Source organism: Mercurialis annua, linkage group LG3 (assembly GCF_937616625.2).
Source record: "Mercurialis annua linkage group LG3, ddMerAnnu1.2, whole genome shotgun sequence".
Classification (NCBI taxonomy): Eukaryota; Viridiplantae; Streptophyta; class Magnoliopsida; order Malpighiales; family Euphorbiaceae; genus Mercurialis; species Mercurialis annua.
This window is the reverse complement of record NC_065572.1, coordinates 70,095,817-70,114,326: the sequence shown is the minus strand read 5'-3', so window position 1 is coordinate 70,114,326 and position 18,510 is coordinate 70,095,817. Positions and strand designations below refer to the sequence as shown.

General features: G+C 31.0%; 4 protein-coding genes and 1 long non-coding RNA gene across 5 annotated transcripts; 2 read left to right on the top strand and 3 right to left on the bottom strand.

The window, feature by feature from the left end:
* Window positions 1-3,769: 3,769 nt before the first annotated feature.
* LOC126674365 (11-beta-hydroxysteroid dehydrogenase-like 4A) lies at window positions 3,770-7,216 on the bottom strand. The gene is made up of 6 exons (XM_050368810.2): window positions 6,879-7,216; window positions 6,601-6,793; window positions 6,421-6,506; window positions 5,377-5,508; window positions 5,147-5,278; window positions 3,770-4,144 (listed from the first exon to the last, which is right to left on the bottom strand). The coding sequence occupies exons 1-6, from the start codon at window positions 7,059-7,061 to the stop codon at window positions 3,941-3,943; spliced, it is 930 nt and encodes a 309-aa protein (XP_050224767.1). The 5' UTR covers window positions 7,062-7,216; the 3' UTR covers window positions 3,770-3,940.
* A 950-nt stretch (window positions 7,217-8,166) lies between these two features.
* Window positions 8,167-10,612, bottom strand: LOC126674362 (11-beta-hydroxysteroid dehydrogenase 1A-like). Its single transcript, XM_050368805.2, has 6 exons — window positions 10,163-10,612; window positions 9,379-9,571; window positions 9,189-9,274; window positions 8,946-9,077; window positions 8,696-8,860; window positions 8,167-8,601 (listed from the first exon to the last, which is right to left on the bottom strand). Exons 1-6 carry the CDS (start codon window positions 10,343-10,345, stop codon window positions 8,311-8,313), a joined length of 1,050 nt encoding a protein of 349 aa, XP_050224762.1. The 5' UTR covers window positions 10,346-10,612; the 3' UTR covers window positions 8,167-8,310.
* Window positions 10,613-12,552: 1,940 nt separating this feature from the next.
* LOC126672933 (uncharacterized) lies at window positions 12,553-13,062 on the top strand. Its single transcript, XM_050366882.1, has one exon. The coding sequence runs from the start codon at window positions 12,553-12,555 to the stop codon at window positions 13,060-13,062; it is 510 nt and encodes a 169-aa protein (XP_050222839.1).
* A 462-nt stretch (window positions 13,063-13,524) lies between these two features.
* On the bottom strand, window positions 13,525-14,590 carry LOC126673886 (uncharacterized). Its single transcript, XM_050368197.1, has one exon. The coding sequence runs from the start codon at window positions 14,433-14,435 to the stop codon at window positions 13,839-13,841; it is 597 nt and encodes a 198-aa protein (XP_050224154.1). The 5' UTR covers window positions 14,436-14,590; the 3' UTR covers window positions 13,525-13,838.
* An 850-nt stretch (window positions 14,591-15,440) lies between these two features.
* LOC126674203 (uncharacterized) lies at window positions 15,441-16,567 on the top strand. Its single transcript, XR_007639468.1, has 2 exons — window positions 15,441-15,905; window positions 16,363-16,567. It is a non-coding gene; the product is annotated as an uncharacterized LOC126674203 (long non-coding RNA).
* The last annotated feature ends 1,943 nt before the right edge of the window (window positions 16,568-18,510 follow it).

Sequence of the window (18,510 nt, the reverse complement as noted above, 5' to 3'; positions counted from 1 at the left end):
AGTTGAGGTGCATTCAAAGTTATGCTCTTTTAAAGGGAAGAACTTGGACGACGCTACCATGCACAGACAATTAGTTGGGAGCTTAATCTATCTCACTCTCACGAGGCCTGATATATCATATGCAGTAGGCATGGTGAGTCGATTTATGCAAAATCCTAAGAAGCCTCATTTGGAAGCTGTTCGACGAATTTTACGATACCTTCAAGGTACGATGAATCATGGTATACTATACAAACAAGAAGGAAAGATTGAGATTAACGGCTATTGTGATGCTGATTACGCTGGTGATCACGATACGAGGCGCTCCACTACAGGTTATGTGTTTAACATGGGAACAGGACCCATCTCTTGGTGCAGCAAGAGACAACCTACAGTTTCATTATCAAGTACGGAAGCAGAGTATAGAGCAGCGGCAATGGCAACTCAAGAATGTGCATGGCTATTGCAACTTATGAAGGATCTTCATCAACCAACTGATTATTCGGTACGATTATATTGCGATAATCAGTCGGCTATTTGTTTAACTGAAAATCCAGTGTTCCACGCAAGAACTAAACACGTGGAGGTCCATTACCACTATGTTCGGAAAAAGGTCTTGCGCGAAGAGTTAAAGTTAGAATACGTAAAGACCGAGGATCAAGTTGCCGATATATTCACCAAAGGACTTAACTGTGCAAAGTTTGAAGACTTCAAAAAACGACTTGGCGTGATAAGCAGAAAAGCGTTTCAAAAGAGCAGTCGTTGAGGGGGAGTGTTAAAAGTCACCGACATGCTCTTCTCCACTATTCTAGTACTTTGCATATCTAGAAATCACCATAAAAATATAAAGAAATGTCTAGAAATTAGAAGGCTAGATTAGGAAAAATCTAGAAAAATAAACCACCGACCTAAGTAGCTATAAATAGGGGATGGCATAGGGGATGGCATATCATTTGTATGTATGTATGTGAGAATAAGAGTGAAAGAAGTCAATTAGTGGAGTGTGTGTACGTGAGTGGTTTATTGTGCAAGAGTGTATTTAGTGTATGTACTAATTACAATTTAGTACAAACAATAAAAGTTTCTTTCAATTCAGTCCTCCTAAAAATCTAACACCCTCATGCAACATTCATCAACCGCCTCGAGTCAGCACCGACAGCCGGAATATTCATCAAGGTCCGGCCAAGACCCACTAACCATTCCAAGTTCACCGGAAAGTGTGCTAAGCCAAGGTGCAATGAGTGCCATATGAACCCGTCTTCTAAGTCTAAAGACAAAACTAAATGCTTTGTCTGATTTTAAATTCATGTCTGGGTTTTCTGCTGCTGGCGTATTAGAAGAGGAAGATTGGAGTAAGGTGGAAGAATTGTGAATTTGATTTATTATATTCATAATTAATCGTGTCATTCACTGGTGGAACCATAAATTGTTGATGTCATTATGTGTTTTTTTTTTCAATTGGTTACTCACAAACGATTTTAAGATTTGAGTAAACATGTATTAATAATCACTATTAGCCTTCAAATTTTGCATACTTTGAGTTCTTCTAATATGATATTACTCCGATCATTAATGATTGTCAATAATTTGTTAAGATTGATTTTTTTAATATGTGTTCACGTGGAAATAAGTTCACGCTTATCTTTAATTTATAAATGGGTAGCTTCTAATACTCACACAACAAATGTGCCACGTCATTTTTATAACAAACTAATAATTATTTACGATAAGAATTCTTTATTTATTACTTATTTTTTTTATCATTAAACATTTACACATAGCAACACCTCATTGGTTTGTTGCATGAATGACGTGGTGCATCCGTTGCATTGTATAATTATTCATGATACCGATGTTTTAAAACCGGTGCATGCAACTCAAGACGACGTGACAAGAATTCGAATTACGTACCCACTAATCTAATAATTATGAGTATTAATCTGAAAATTCTAAAATTCAGACGAGATTAATGTTAATTATACTCTTAAATTAAGATTTAATTCGAAGATTTAGGCTAATAATCACCCATGGCCCCTCAACTTTAGGGATACGGGCGCTAAACATCCTGATATTTGTGGCGGCGCTCACCATAGCCCTTTTAGACAAAAATACCTTTTGCGCTGTCTTTTATTTGGCGGCTGTCTTTAAAACAAAAATAAAAATAAAAATTGACTTACATCATGTGTCAGTTGACACGTCATCAAAAGACAAAAAAATAAAAATACCCAAAACACCCCTAAATATAATATCTGATTAAAAAAAACTCGACCCAAAATCCAACCACCCATTCTAACCCAAACCACCCCAACCCAACCACCTCCGCCACCTCAACGCCGGAAAATTTTCCAGTCATCTTCTCCAAGTGAAAGATGACCGGAAAATTTTTCCGGTCATTCGAGAACAGATCCTTGATTAGGGATGACCGGAAAATTTTTCCGCTCATCTTCCACTCGGAGAAGATGAATGAAAAAATTTGCCGGCAGCGGTGGTTGGGCGGGGGTGCTGGTCGGGTTGGTTATTGTGGTTAATCAAATAGTTAGATTAGATTGGATTGATTTGTTTTTTTTTTTGTCTTTTTTCTAAATTAAAGTAAGGGTATTTTGGGTGTTTGAAATTTTTAAGATATATTTATGACGTGTCAGATGATATGTCTGTGCAGATTTTTTTTAAGACTGACAATTGACTGAAAAAAACGGCGACAGAGGTATTTTTGTCATATTTGGAGCTTAGGCGGTTTTATGAGCGCAACCACAAAGATCAGGGGTTTAGCGCCCGTTTTTAAACATCAGGGGGTTTAACGCCCGTACCCTTAAAATCAGGGGCCATGGGTGATTATTCGCCGAAGATTTAGGATAAAAAACATGAGCTTTATTTTGATTAATAATGTGTTGATTCAAAATAAAACAATAAGTCTAGCTATTTATAGAAATCAAACTTTAAAAAACGTACTAATACTGATGATATTCAATCTATTATTTAAAAATAAATAAATAAAAACTACAGATAAACATGGCTTCTTTTTGGGCTGAAATTTCCAATCGAGTCTATTAAACTCTTTCTATCTTCTATGTTTCTTCATGCGTAAGTCCACCAGCCTTGTTCTAGGCTGGTGCAAACAATGCCCTTAATAAGTCTAAAGAGTAAGTTTTGAGCTTGTTATTTTCAGCTTGGAATCAAATTGGACCTTTCTCTTTTATTCTTTGGCCTTCTCGACATGTTTTATTCCAACCCATTTCATGAATAAAATGTGATCAATTAACCGACTCTTGAATTTCATCCCAACTGTCACTTTCCAAGTCTAAATACTTATTTTTATGTTTTTATTTCCAAAATTCTCTCCTTAAACCTCTCTTAATGTCGATTTTCTACAGGTACGTTACTCATATTCGAATCACCTTATCTTCATCTTTGGTACCGGGCGATTTTAACTTTTTTTGTTCCTTAGGTCTACAACATGTCTCAAGTAGAAACCGCCATCGAAGTTATTAGTGACTAGATTAAAGCATGCCGATCTGCAGAAACGTCAGCAACATTTAAGGTAATAACTGAGTTTGAAGATGATCGCTACCTATTGTGAATTGTGCGACTAACTGTCCCTTTTTCAAATCACGCTCCCCCTCATTTCGCAGAAATTCATCATGCCCCCATTTGGACTGGCGAAACCTTCAAAAATTGGCCTCTCTCTGCTGCCGATTATAGAGCTTGGATTCTCAGACTTCACGAGCATTATGGCAATGTGTGGCGAGCAACAAGTGTCTATGATCTAATCAGCATGACTTAAAACATTCCACAAGCCATCGATAACGGTTCTATAAGATATATGTTATTGTTTGCTAAATGATTCAAATTGTTCAACATTGTTGTCCTAATGATATAATATTCATTACTCGTAACATGCAAAAATAGACAAAGAAAACGTTAAGATAAACACGAACCTACAATGAACAAAAAAATCCTTCACTTAGCTCCTCTTTGAAGTCGCGCCATGTCTTGTTGATACAATGCAGTGATTAACAAATTCTGTTACTTCAGGGTAAAAAGCCTTCCAGGGAAATAGAACTCTTAACCATGATGGCTCAACCAAATACTTATCTCCACGGCAAACACTATTCACCATCGCCTTTGCGCATCTTTCTTTCGACTCCACCGGAATAACCAAATTCACCTTTTTCAAATTTATCAAATGACATTACTTTCCATTTCATATTCTTAAACTTTTTTAATGCATATAAATAAGAAGGATATCATTCAAAAATATCCAATTTTTCGACTCTTTTAAATTACATCTAAAAACTTTTAAAATTGTTAATTTTACTCCAATTTCCGATTTCTATTTTCAATTGTACCTATTTTTTCAGATGAGTGCAAATATGTCCTAATAAAAAAATGAGTGCAAATATGTCCTTCAATTTTTTAAACATGAAAATACAAATTCTCTTTGTTTATTTAAACTCTATTTTAAAAAAAATTAAAATTAGAATTAAATTTATAATTCTTACTTAAATATTACATTTTAAATTTAATTTGTTTTATTCAAAAAAAGAAATTTGAAATTTGAAATATGAAATGTAGATTCTAAATTCGTATGGTTTTTTCATACCTTTTTAGAACACTAAGAGATTATTTAGTCCACATGTCAAATATGAATGACAAATTTGAAATTTTTTCGAACAGAAAAAATCTAATTTTAAAAAAATATATATAATTAAAACTAAAAATAGGAAATAGGAGTAAAATTGACAATTTTAAACATGTGATATATTATCTCAAAAAGTTGGAAAATGTGATATTTTTGGATGATTAAGAAAAGGGTTGGTTCCATTGAAAAATCACGACCTTTACACAAAATTGCATTTTAATCACGACTTTCAGAAATTGCCTTATAAAACCATGACTTTTCATTTTTTTTCTCAAATTTATCACGTCCATATTTTCCGGTGTATTTTAATCTTTCATTTTTTTCAAATCCGTCGGATTCCGGTGGCCAAGCCAGAAAAAATACCTCGGAAAATAATTTGGTGATAGATTTGAAAAAAAAATAGAAAAGTCGTGGTTTTATATGACAATTTTTGAAAGTCGTGATTAAAATGAAACTTCGCGTAAAGGTCGTGATTTTTTTATGGAATTAATCTTTAAGAAAATAAACAAGACTATATTATGACCGTACCTTTTTTTCTTTCTCAAGGCTATCGGACATGTCCGACTTTATAAGTCCCGGAGTTACAATTGTTATGCTAATGTCCCTGCCAAATTCACTTCTCAATGACTCGTAGTAATTTATCACAGCTGCTTTGCTAGCCTACGAGGAGAAATCAGAATACCAGTATTATAAATCAACCAAATTATTGGAAATTAATTAATCAACATAAGGATATTATATATTAATTAATGTCTTACGCCATAGTAAGTCGTTCTCGGAGTAGGGTACCATCCTAAAGTTGAAGCAGTGACCATGATCTTGCCCTTACTCTTTATCAGATGTGGGATGGCAAAATGAGTGCTATAAACTGTACCCCAAAAGTTCACATTCTGCACATTTATCAATCATGTCATTTGCACTCGGTAAGCTATATTGCACGGAAATTTATCGAATCTTACATTTAGACATTTTGTTTAATTTTTTTAAAAACACTTACAAAAATCCAAAATTCTAAATTTATAAAATATTCATTTAAAAAATAGTATAATCTATACTGCATAGACTGTAAAGCCTTGAGTTGGAGTTTAAGTGAGCCAAATATATATCTTACAGTAAAAGCTTGATTAACAATAATATGACTCCAATAGTATAAAAAGGAAACTTATTTCAACGGTGACTAAAATTTTCCTATTTTCTTTTATATTGGTGTTTCAATTATTTAAAAATATATCAAATAATTACTTAAATTAATGTTATACTAGTAAAAAAAACAATTACGTGCGCAATGATAAACAAATATATATAAAATTAAAATATCAAATTATTGAATTGTTTTTGGCTTTCTTAGTAGATTAGTTATAGGAATATGGCTAAAATACTAATTTGATACACTTCTAAAAAGTTGTAGCACTAATTTAAAAAAATATAAAAATCCATATACTAAAATGGGAAAAGGGTCATCTATGCCCTTAAGATTTTCCTCGAGGATCAAGTAAGCTCAATGTCTGGAAAGGTTCAAATATGCCCCTAACGTCTTACAAAATGAACAAACAGACCCTCCGATTTCGACAACCAGCCCCCTAACGTCTCATTTATGAGTCAAAGTTAGAGCGTGGTTGTACACTTTTTAAGACATTAAGGGCATGTTTGAACCTTTTCGAATATTAGGGGCTCACATGATCCTATAGACAAATATTAGGGACATAAGTGACCCTTTTCCCTACTAAAATAGAAGATTAGTAAGGGTTCATATACGGCTAGTGTAATTTATCCAAAACAAAAAACATAATTAATTTAAATACCATTAGTCTGTGACGGGATTGGAAGATGTCATCGGCATTATTGGTGCTTGGTGTTCCAATTCCAGCATTGTTTACCAGATGATCCACTTTTCCAACATATACACAATTTCGAACAAACAGTTCACAATGTCATGAACTGATTGTAAAATTAAAGAAACAATTGGATTTAAAGACACATACATGTACCAAAATGGTTCACTGCAGCTTCCACAAATCTCTGAGAATCTTCAATATTCGAAACATCTGCACCGATTGGTACAACATCCGGAGAGCCGAGTTGTCTAGCCATGTCAGCAACTGGTTTAAGACAATCTTCTTTTATGTCAACCAGAACCAAACAAGCTCCTCGTCTTGCATACTCATAAGCCAGTTGCTTTATATACAAGGCAGTCCGATAAGAAAAATATTATTTTGTTTATACATATATATTAATCATGTAGTAGAGCTATAGATCTTACCTCGCCGATTCCTGAGGCTGCTCCGGTGATAAGTACGGATTTTCCGGCAACGTTTTCGATGAATAAGAGTCTTTTAATGTAATAAAGAATCTTGAAGACAAGATAAAGTGGTAAGAAACAAAGCAATACGAGGATGTTTACAGGAGGAAGTACAATGTTCATAAACATGTGAATGGAGTCCATGATTTTGGTAGTGAATTTCAGGAGGAGGTGCCTACCAGCTTAAAACAAAGACGCAAATGCCTGAAGGGGACAATTGAGCATAGTTAATGAATTTCTTTATATGTATTCTTTGAAGGAAGTCATGTATGCAATTATATCTTGAGACCAAAATGCAATTAATTATTAGACTGCAATCTGAGCAAAGATGGAGAAAAATGGTTATTATCTTTATCAGGAGAAAATGTCAACTACAACTTTAAATGGAAACCTGTCCCACAAAAACTAATGCACGGTTTCTGGATTCTAGATGAACCAAATTCATCAATTTTGAGCAATCCAAATTTTTTTTATCTGATTTTATCTTTTGATAATAGAAAATATCATAAGCATTTATAAATTGCGAAGATTCTGATCTTTCTATATATTTTTTTCGCTAAATGATAGATTATTTTAAAATTTAATTATTTTATTAGTATTCTTGTAAAGTATATGTTCCAAACAGTAAGTTTTGTTAATGTTGTACTTTATAAATTTAAAACTTGTAAATTAATAAAATTTATAAATTTTAAAAACTCTCAATTCATACATATTGTTGTGCCATTTGAAGTGGTAACATTAAATGTAGAACATTTGAAAATTGGACTGCCTCTGTTCATTTTTTTTTAAAAAAAAAATTCTATATATTAATAAATTATGATATGATAAAAAAAAGTTCATTCTGGTCTCTTAATTAATTTCGAATTTTTAAATTAAATTTATTCTAATAGTATATTTAAAATAATTAATTATACCAGTTATATTAGTAATTTTTTTACAAGTAAAATCATATTGAGATTCTTATTTTCTATTTCCTGGGAGAAATATAATTCTATTAAATGCACCACTAATCAAATCCCTAATAATTGACTAATTAATCATGGACCGCACACATCTCATCCACTATCTATACTCCCAACCTGGCCGAGGCCATATGCCATAACCACTGTAGTCCCAAGATATAAAACCTCACCTAGTATTAATTTTTTTGCCTATTGTTGCCAGATCAGCTTTAAGGTGGAATACAAATTTAATTATATGACAGGTCAGCTAGAGAGCGACTTTCCCTAGCACAGAGACAGGAAACAACTTTTCAAATGATTCCTAAACAGCTGAAGGCCTTAGAAGAGAAAGCCTTCAATTTGTACAAACAAACCAAGTAATATCTTGAATCCACAACATAAACATTATATGAGATTTATAAAGGAAAAACGAGATTCGACAGTCTCCGATTTCAATCAGTTTTGTGCTCGGGTGTTAGGATGGATTCGGGGTAGAGAATATTTTTGGCTCCAGTCATGTCAAGAACTTTCTTGCTAGGTGCTTCTGTGGCTGGTTCATCTTGTCCAGGTAGATAAAACCATCTGTAACTCCATTCAAGCGCATCAGGGCAAAACACCTTCCATATCCATGTCATCCTGAACCATTTCGGCTCTGTTAGGTACTTGTCTCCCCGACGAGCACTGTTTACTATGGATCTTGCACAATCGGTTACTTTCGGAATGGGGATAACACTCACTTCAACCTTCTCAACATACAAAATATATATATTAAAATTCAGATATGATATTAAATTTATGCAAATTTAACAGGAAAGAGTGCTGATCGGAATGTCTTACATCCCTCATTTCTTGATCAAGATTCATTTTTCCTTCAGCTGTAAGGAATTTGCCTTGCGTCAATTCAGATTCTACAAAGGAAGGTGTCACAATTAACACGTGAACATCGGAGCCTAATTCAATCCTCAATGTCTCGAAAAAGCTCACCAGAGCTGCTTTGCTTGCCTAAACATTTATCAATTGGTTCAATTTATTTAGGTGGTTGCGAATCATAAGATTGAAAGTACAAATTTGAGGTAAAACATATTACATTGTAGATGCTCATTCGTGGTAATGTCACCCAAGAAGCAGACGACGCAAGAACGACGATCTTGCCTCCGGTCTCTCGGAGATATGGAATTGCATAACGGGTCGTATAAGCTGAACCCCAGAAGTTAGTGTCCTGTATGCAGGAAATCATTAATAGCAACACATTTAATCATTTCAATCCGTCTGTGAAAAAAAAAACAGAAGCATGATTATGATCTGAACCTGAAGCTAAATCTAGACTTACAATTATAGTCCTAGATCTGGTAATATCGGTTAATTCATCAAACATGGCAACTGAAGCTATACCAGCATTATTAACAAGATGATCCACTGCATCACAACACAAGCATAAAACATCATTACTATGCATTTGTGACCAAGTAACAATAAATCAAAAAAGAAAAATTGATCTCTTCTCAAAATGCCAGACTTACATCTCCCAAAATGACCAACAGTTTCCTCAACAAGTCGTCGACAATCTTCGACCTTTTGAACATCTGCAAGAATCGTAAGAACATTAGGAGATCCGAACTCTTCTGCTCTAAAAGCAACATCGCTCAGTCGGTTTTCTCGTCGGGCTACGAGTGCTAAGCAGGCTCCTCTCTTTGCATACTCGTAAGCCAAATGCTGCAACATATATAACCACTTATTGTGTTTAATCAACTCTTCATAAATCAAATCAAATCAAATTAAATTCAAATTTACTGGCAATTTTATTTTAAAATTAAAAATTCTTTCCACCTGAAATTTCATTAATTCGTGTATTAGTTTGGGTTTTTAAGCTTATTGTCAAATAACAACAACATATGAATGCATTACCATTACGAAAAATTATATAATGCGAAAAAAAGATTTAATCTACCCACAAATTTAACTTAGTTTATCAAATATATCAAGATTGTGCCCATTTGGTCTAGATAAATTTTATATACACGGACGTACAATACTATGCCAAATTAGGCCAAAGATCAAATAGAGTCGGCGTTGTATACAGTTAAAGAATCGAATGAATGATGGAACAAACTGGTTAAATTTTAGCAAACACGCTAACATTGTTTTTAGATAAATTCATTTTGCTATTATACAAATATAGTCTAAACCTTAAATATTAGAAATTTCTATTATTTGAGTGACATAGTTTAAATTATTAAATTAGTATTAACGACCTACTCATAAATGTAAAGCTAGCTAAAGATTATTTTCATAATAATTATGTACCTCTCCGATGCCGGAAGAAGCACCGGTAATAAGAACAACCTTGCCAGAAACATCTTCAATGAAAATAGTGTTAAAAACGTAGGAAAATGCCTTGTAAAAGAAGTAAGGTGGCAAGAGAAAACAGAGAGAGAAGAAGGTAAAAGGAGGGACTACTAAGTTGAGAAATGTGCTGATAACATCCATTCTCTTCTCTAACTAAAGATTTTAGAGAGCAATTCAATGAGAGATTGATTGATACATAAAATAGAAATTGAAGGAGAAATTGCTGTAGAGGAGTTGATAGATGTTTGAAGTAAAGGTGATGGGCGTTGGCACCATTGCATGGCTTAAAGTTGACACGTACGCTACATATTACCCAACTGTTCATCACTCTTCTTCACGCTTATCCTCCTCATTGTCGTTTCCTCAGAGCCAGAGCACTACTTTGAAATGTCGTATTGTAAAGCCTACTGTTTTCTACTACTTTTTTCACAGGAAATACCATCTATTTATTTGTTGACTTTTTTGGTGCTTTTATTTTTAATGAGATGGACCTATTGTATGTTAGTTGTTAAAAATTAACGGGAGTCGGTAATATATTTTTTAAATTTAAACTAGAGAAACTATTGTCTGAAAAAAATCGGGAGTTCGAATTCCAATCTCATACAATGGAAGGACTTGGCTGTTAGGTCAAGGCTTCACATGCGACTTTTTTTTATTGCTTTCCTATTAATAATATTTTAGGATTTGTAAAATAGAGATCGTATTTTAAAGTATAACATTTTAATTATTAAAATATTTAGTATGTTAAGATAAAAGAATTTTTAGTTGATCATGTCTATACATAAAATATAAAATATTTGTTGTTGTATATCATTAAAAATTGACTATTTTCTATATCTATAATTCACCAAAAATCGCTTGAAAGACTACTAGAATTATAATTTTAATCATTTTGTTATATTTTGGAATTTAGTTCGTCGTTTTGCAATTTCCAAAAAATAATAACTCTTAAAAATCAAAATTAAAATGCTTTATTGACTATGAAACGCCAAATTAAAAACTTTAAATCTCTTTTATATACTAATAATTTCCAATTATATTCATGTACAATACTTCATTCAATTCAAGACATTTTATTATTTTAAATTATCTATTGTTCTACAGATTTTATGATATTTGATTTAGTTACCTAATTTTTTTATAAAACTAGACAATTTAACTAAAATTTTCTTCAAAAAAGTAAAAAAAAAACTAAGATTAAATTTGTTATTACTCTTTCCATCAATTAAATAGATTACAAAAATGCAAGTGATAATTAAATTTTAATTTCTTTGTAAAATTTTATAAGAATTGAATAATATAATAATAAAATATGTAGTTATTTATATAATTACAATTTTATATATTACTGTTTTTTAAAATAAATATATTTTTTAATAATTACAAATTACTAATATTTTTATTATAAGAATTGTTAGTACCATTAATTTTTAAAACTTCTAATAAAAATGCACATTTAAATAGATTATAATTCTAAATATAATTAATATATCTATAACTAATATATATATATATATATATATATATATATATATATATATATATATATATATATATATATATATATATTCTTGATAAAATGAAATAGTAATATTATTTTTTAAATTAAATTTTTAATAATTAGTTCTTAAGAAGTAATAAACTGAGTTACATACAAAGACTGAACATATTGATTCTTGAAGGAGAGATGTTCTTCAGAGAACTCAGTCGGTCATTTTCCACACTGCTTTACTCAGTTCGATATGTGATATTTGCCACAAAATCTAGTGTCTACTTTCCGCGCTTTAAAAAACTCGTATCCAGTAATGTTCCACGTCGTTATAATAAAACAACACATGATCATACTTAATACTTATCACATTAAAGTTTAATATCTCAATTTCTTAAGCTTCGTAATTTTTAATTTTTTCATGGGTGCTTTTTGTTATATAATTTCATCTGGGTAATATATCATCTTTTAAAAAAAATTAATATAATTAATTAAAGAAATCTGTTATAATAAATATTGTTTAACAAAGGATTAATTTTTAAAATAAAAAATAAATTATTAATTTGATTTAATGTCATAATTTTCTAATAACTATTTTTCATCTTTTGTTAATAATTTTCTTTTTATCACATTAATTGTTTAGGGGTATTATCGAGATTAGCTTGCGCCTTTTATCCAGTGTTTTTTTTTTGAATGTTTTTATCCAGTGTTGATCTTCAAGCCAATTACCCGAAAATATTGGCTCCTAATTGGATTTTGATAAGGAAACTAACGCTTATTTTCCATATGTTGTCTTAATAGTCAAACAAAAACATTATGGAATTGTCACACAATACATACAGATCAATTTTCATCTGCCATGGTGATTCATCATTCAATAGACGGTTCCCTTTTCTCATCTCCAACAAACCCCAACGAGCAAAATAATGCTCAAGAAGTAGAAGATTACGAACTTCTGAGAGAGATAATTATGGACCAGAAGTATGATATATACATGGAACAAGTTAAGGCTTCGGGCGGTTTTGATGTCGATAGTATTTTCGATTCTGACCTTGTCGGCGAAATCGCCCCTCTTTTACGTGTGGGAGAAGAGCCAGACGATGATATAAAACTTATGGTTGATTTTGCAATTGCACAACACAATAAGGAAGAATGTTCTAATCTTCAACTGGTTAAAATTGTTAAAACTAATTTTGCATTTGTCTCCGGCGTAATGTTTTATATCACTTTAGACGCGAAAGATGATGAGAAAAAAATTGGTACGTATCAAGCTCAAGTGTTTGATGGAATTATAGAGCGAAAACTTATGTTGTTTAGACCATTGAGTATTAGTAGCAATAATATTTCCGATGAAGCTGGTGATGGATAATGTATTTATTATTTATAATCGGGTTTTTATATATTTTCGGTTAAATATTTATAAAACTACGCTCTAATTTTTTATGTTGCAAAATACACTATTTTGGTAGATCAATTGTAGATTACTGATAATTTTTTTTTTAAAAGTGTATTTTTATTTATTGGTAGATTATTGATAGATTATAAAAAAAGTGTATTTTTATTAAAAAAAGTTTAAAAAACATTTGAACAGCAAAAAAAAATTAGAACGTTAACAGGTATAATTTCCTCTTTAAAATCTAATATTATTTTTGTTCGGCATTTAAGCATTCAAGATGTTTGCTGTTATGCCTGAATGAACCTCAATGTCCAAACTTAGTAGTATTATATGATAGAAAGCTGTGGTTAAACTTTGTTCTTCTGTTACGCCGCTACTCGGACTCGAATTACTATCCAAATTCAGAAGTATAATCTCATTCTATGAAACCAAAAATCAGAGTAGAAAAAGTAATTTTATTTCTCAAGATTGAAAGCACAGCCCATGTGCTTTCATAAGGATATGTAATACTAGCTTAAATACATAAATATAGCTCATATTCTCTTCAACATAGATTCCAAATTTAATCTGAATGATCTTGTATAAGATAAATCTGCTACTTCCATGTTAAATGAAAATAACAAACAAGAGAAGTACTCGAAAGTATTAAATTCTACGCCCCAAGGTCCTCACCTCCAATGATTTTTGTTATTATTCTTTCTACCTCTCTTATATGTATATTTGCTACTAAATTTGATTGGTTTATGTAATTAATAAAGTAGTAGTCTTGCCTCTTGCATCCTCTGTCTATTAACCCATGCAATAAAATCATCAGCCCTTTTGTTCAATTCCTCAGCAGGCAAACTAACCTCCTCAAACTCGTAACTTTCCGTCTTCACTACTTCGAATTTTCTGTCATCCCAGACTTTCGCTTCCGCATTAGCTCCCTCACATGTCTTGCTAGCGCTTACATTGAATGTTAAATCTGTTTTTTTCTCCTTCTCTTCCATGGTTGATGAATTGTGGAGGCCCTTTTTGCGGTTTACGTATTCATTGTAGTATAGATCAGTAGCAGCTGAGCTAGAGTTCGAAACAAAGAACTTGGATTCTCCAATTAGGAGAAAAATGATTAGGTTACCAAGTATGAAAATGAACTTGGAGTTGAGTATCATAGAACCGAGTTTCGGAAATGAGACGGAGAGAAATAGCCTGATAGAAGAATATAAGAAGGGGAACCAGAGAGGGCTAGAACAAAAAAGACTACAAGTTAACACTGTAATAGTATACAGGAAAAAATTGTCGATGAGTTTGTTCTTCTTCGACTTGTTAATAATTGCATGAATCTTTTGAAGCTGGATAAGATCCATTTCAAAGATAAAACTTGCAAGAGGGGTTACCTAATTTTAAGCGTCGTCGCTCTATCGTTAGGAAAAAGGATTAGAGGCAATTCTGAAGGAGAGTTCGGAGGCAAAATTGAAAGAAAATGTACGAGGGAGAGTTGCCATCCGACTGAACGTAAAAGCATTGGGGGAAATCAATTATATAGTGCAAGGAAAAGGAGGTAATTTGGTAATCTTACCACATGCTACTTTTACTTTTAAATTATTATGGAGATGGCTTTATGAAATGAGAGATTGATTAGTGCTCTTATTGGTTCCTTTTTCTTTTACTCTCACTTGCTTTCCGTTTCTATATTGCGGCAATTTTTCATTTGAAACATTAATATTTTAGAACCAACTACACAAAGCTTTAGCTAAGTGATGCAAAAGGCAGCTAAATTTTCAATTATGATATTCATAATGATAGCTACTTAAGACTAAATTAATAAATATAGTTCTGCCGATTTATGTTATTTCTATCGCTTCCTCTACTATGCGGTAAGGGTTTCAAATTTGGTTTACGTGGATTATAAACTTTGGATGATATAATACATTGGTGTAATATCGATAATTTAATATAAAAATGTACGTTTGGCCACTAAATATTGGTTTTCAAAAGTTTATAATCCGAATAAATCAAATTTGAACACCCTATTATTATACCGTAAAGGCATGCACAAGTCTCGATGTTGTAGAGCATTTTCCGTTTCGTTCCACTGGGAATATTTTCCGTTTCAGCATGTTAAAGAAGAAAAAAGAGATTAACATAAAAAAGGAGTAGTACTGTTTTCTTTTTCTTTTTTGAGGTGCTCATTGGAAGAGAAGAGTAGGTTTGAGCGTTTGCTTCAGATAATAGTTTAGCTTTTTCATTCATAATTGTGCTCATAGTTGAGTGGACTGAAAAGGGAGGCAAACATAAGACATTAGAAGTGGGGTATTTTTAAAGTCATTGGCTTCACAGTGGGATTCCTTTGCATTTTTAATGCAAGATGAAGTTATTGTGTACATACGCCTTAGTAATGCTTCTTCTCTTTTACTGGTTATGAAGTTATATTAGCGTTTTACCACTCGTTAAATGTACGAAACATGTAATCATCTACTATTTAACTATTTGATTTCTTGATGATAAGCTTATATGCTTATGTTATATGAACTTGTGCAACTGTTGATACTAATTAATTTTGAGACTTGATAGAGAGTAATTTATTGAGCTGCCTAGGTCTAGGTAAATGTTATATAATTCAAAACAGGAATGAAGTATGTCTCTGTAAAATCTTTCCAGGATTAATCAAGATTTAGTATTCAAATACACTATGCTTCATTTCCTTTTGGTTTTGCTGTTAAAGTTTCTAACTTTAAACAATGATTGTTGCCTTTTGCATGCAATAGTTGGTGGAATCAGTACTAAGTAAGGTTGCGGAAGAGTTCAAGCAATGTATTACAAGTCAATATGACCTGGTATTGTTCAGAACTTCACATATCTGCTTTTTTTTGGTTTTCTGCAGTGTACTTTTTGTTAACATATTGATCTTGTTACTTAAAGATAAAAACAAGTACTAAAGACATGGTTGTTTCCCCGGGCAACAAATTTCCATCTAAATTGATAAAAGAGTAATTCTTTGACTAATCGCATCTCCTTGTTAGACCAAAGTTACCACTAAAGCAAACATAACATTTTCACAATTCATAAAGTTATGAATGTAGGTTTGAAATGATTTCACTCTTCTGAATCTCTTTTACTATTTTATAAAATCATTTTAGATTGAAGAAAAAACCACCAGAGCAATAAAGAAAGAGTAATGCTTTCATAAGAACCGCATTTCTTACAAGGAACTTAAATTTTAAAATTATTAATTTAAATATGTTAGTTTAAAAATAAATATGTATATTATTTCATTAATTTTTTTTTTTGCAGATGAGAATTGTCGGGATGAAAGAAGATGGACGTCTCCATATATTAAAAGTTAGGCTTAATTTAGTTTCTTTTTTTTTAGAAAATATTTTACATGTTTGCATACGATCGGTTATTTTAGCATTGAAGACTTATTCATTTATAATTTTATGTAATATTTGAATTGATTTAGTTTTTTATTAATTAATTTTAGCAACAATTTACCGTATTCAATTGTTTTAGTATCGATAAAAATAAAAATAATATAATAAAATAGCGATTATAATGACAATTACTTTTGTCACAGCTATCTAATTATAATGACAAATAATATCGTCACGTTATGATAAATTACTTGTGATAAATTAAATTTATCACCGTTGACAAATTATAATGACAATTAATTTTGTCACATTATGATAAATTACTTGTTGTGATAAATTAAATTTATCACCGTTGACAAATTATAATGACAATTAATTTTGTCACATTATGATAAATTACTTGTTGTGATAAATTAAATATGTCACCGTTGACAAATTATAATGATAATTAATTTCGTCACGTTATGATAAATTATGTGTTGTGATAAATTAAATTTATCACAACTAACTAATTATAATGACAATTAATTTTGCCACGTTATGTTAAATTACTTCTTGTGATAAATTAAATTTATCACAGCTAATTGATTATTATGACTTAATTTCGTCACATTATGATAGATTACTTGTGATAAATATTTTTTTGTCACTTTATAATCTTGTTGTCACTAATAACTCGGTGTATGTAGTGACAAATTTTTATTAATTGTGATAAATATGGTTTTGTCACTGCATAATCTTTTTGTCACTAATAACTCGGTGTATGTAGTGACAAATTTATATGAATTGTGATAACTATTTTTTTGTCATGTTATTAGCGTTTTGTCACTAGAAGTCGATGTATATTACGACAAATTTTGACAACATTGGATTACTTGTGATATACATTTTCGTCACAATAAATATGAATGTGACAAAACAATTTTATCACAATAGAAAATTTATGGTGACAAACTATAAAATTGACTTATTGTGACTTGTTTGTTGTGACCAACAAAATTCGTCACAAAGTAGTCACAATAACGTTGTTGTGACAAATTTTGGGCTTAACATGATAAATTTTATTCGTCACAAGAAGTCAAATTTTTTGTAGTGTTTATGAAGAAAAATATAAATCTTAGTTATGATTCTAAAGCCTCCATTTAGATGTTAGCTATTTATGTTCTTAGCAAAAGAGTATTAATTTCGTATTTCCGTGTTTATATTTTTCTATTTTCGAAAATATTTTTAAAACTCTAAATATAACGTATATACTTGTAATATATGTTGTTTCATCATATATCTCATTACGGCATTTACAGTTTCAACCTTCCCATTAAACTACATAACTATAGCTAGAAGTCATGTTATATATATGAAGCATGATTAGCATTTTTTATTTTTCATTAACAATAGAAAAGCATATTCTTCAAAAATTTAGTTCTAGGAGTATAACTTCATACAGTGGCGTAGCCACATAGAAAAATAAGAGGGGCGTCTGCCCCCTCTTATTTTTTTTTAAATACAAATTGTCTAAAATAATTTTTAAAAATTTATTATGTTATTTAAACAATTACTATATATTTACCCTCTTAATTTTAATAAATATTTAAATTATATATATTATATGAATTTTTTTAATTTTGCCCCTGGCTTCATACAAGAGCAAAAGAAGGGCACACTTGAAATTTTACCAAGATGAACTATTTAGGAAATTACTTTCGGTGTGGGTAAATGTTCAATCATTACCTTTTATGTTGTCATGTAAGGTTACATTACATCAATATTAATTTAGTCACACTTGTTTATTTTCTTTGCATGAAAAAGATAGAAAAAGGAATAAATATGGAGAATCTGAGTCTGTTTTAATTTGAATTTGTATTGTATAATTGAGGAGAAAGAAAGGGTAAAAGAATGGGTCATATACATGGGATCGCTTTCTTCTTTTTCTTTTTACCGGTTTTTCTTTTTAACCATGAGGATCAGGAAGTTTCTAATTAAAAATTTAAAATTTCAACTTGTAATAGTGAGCTTTTTGTTAAATTATTCTAATAAAACATACCCAAAATGCATGTAGTTTTATAGGTTA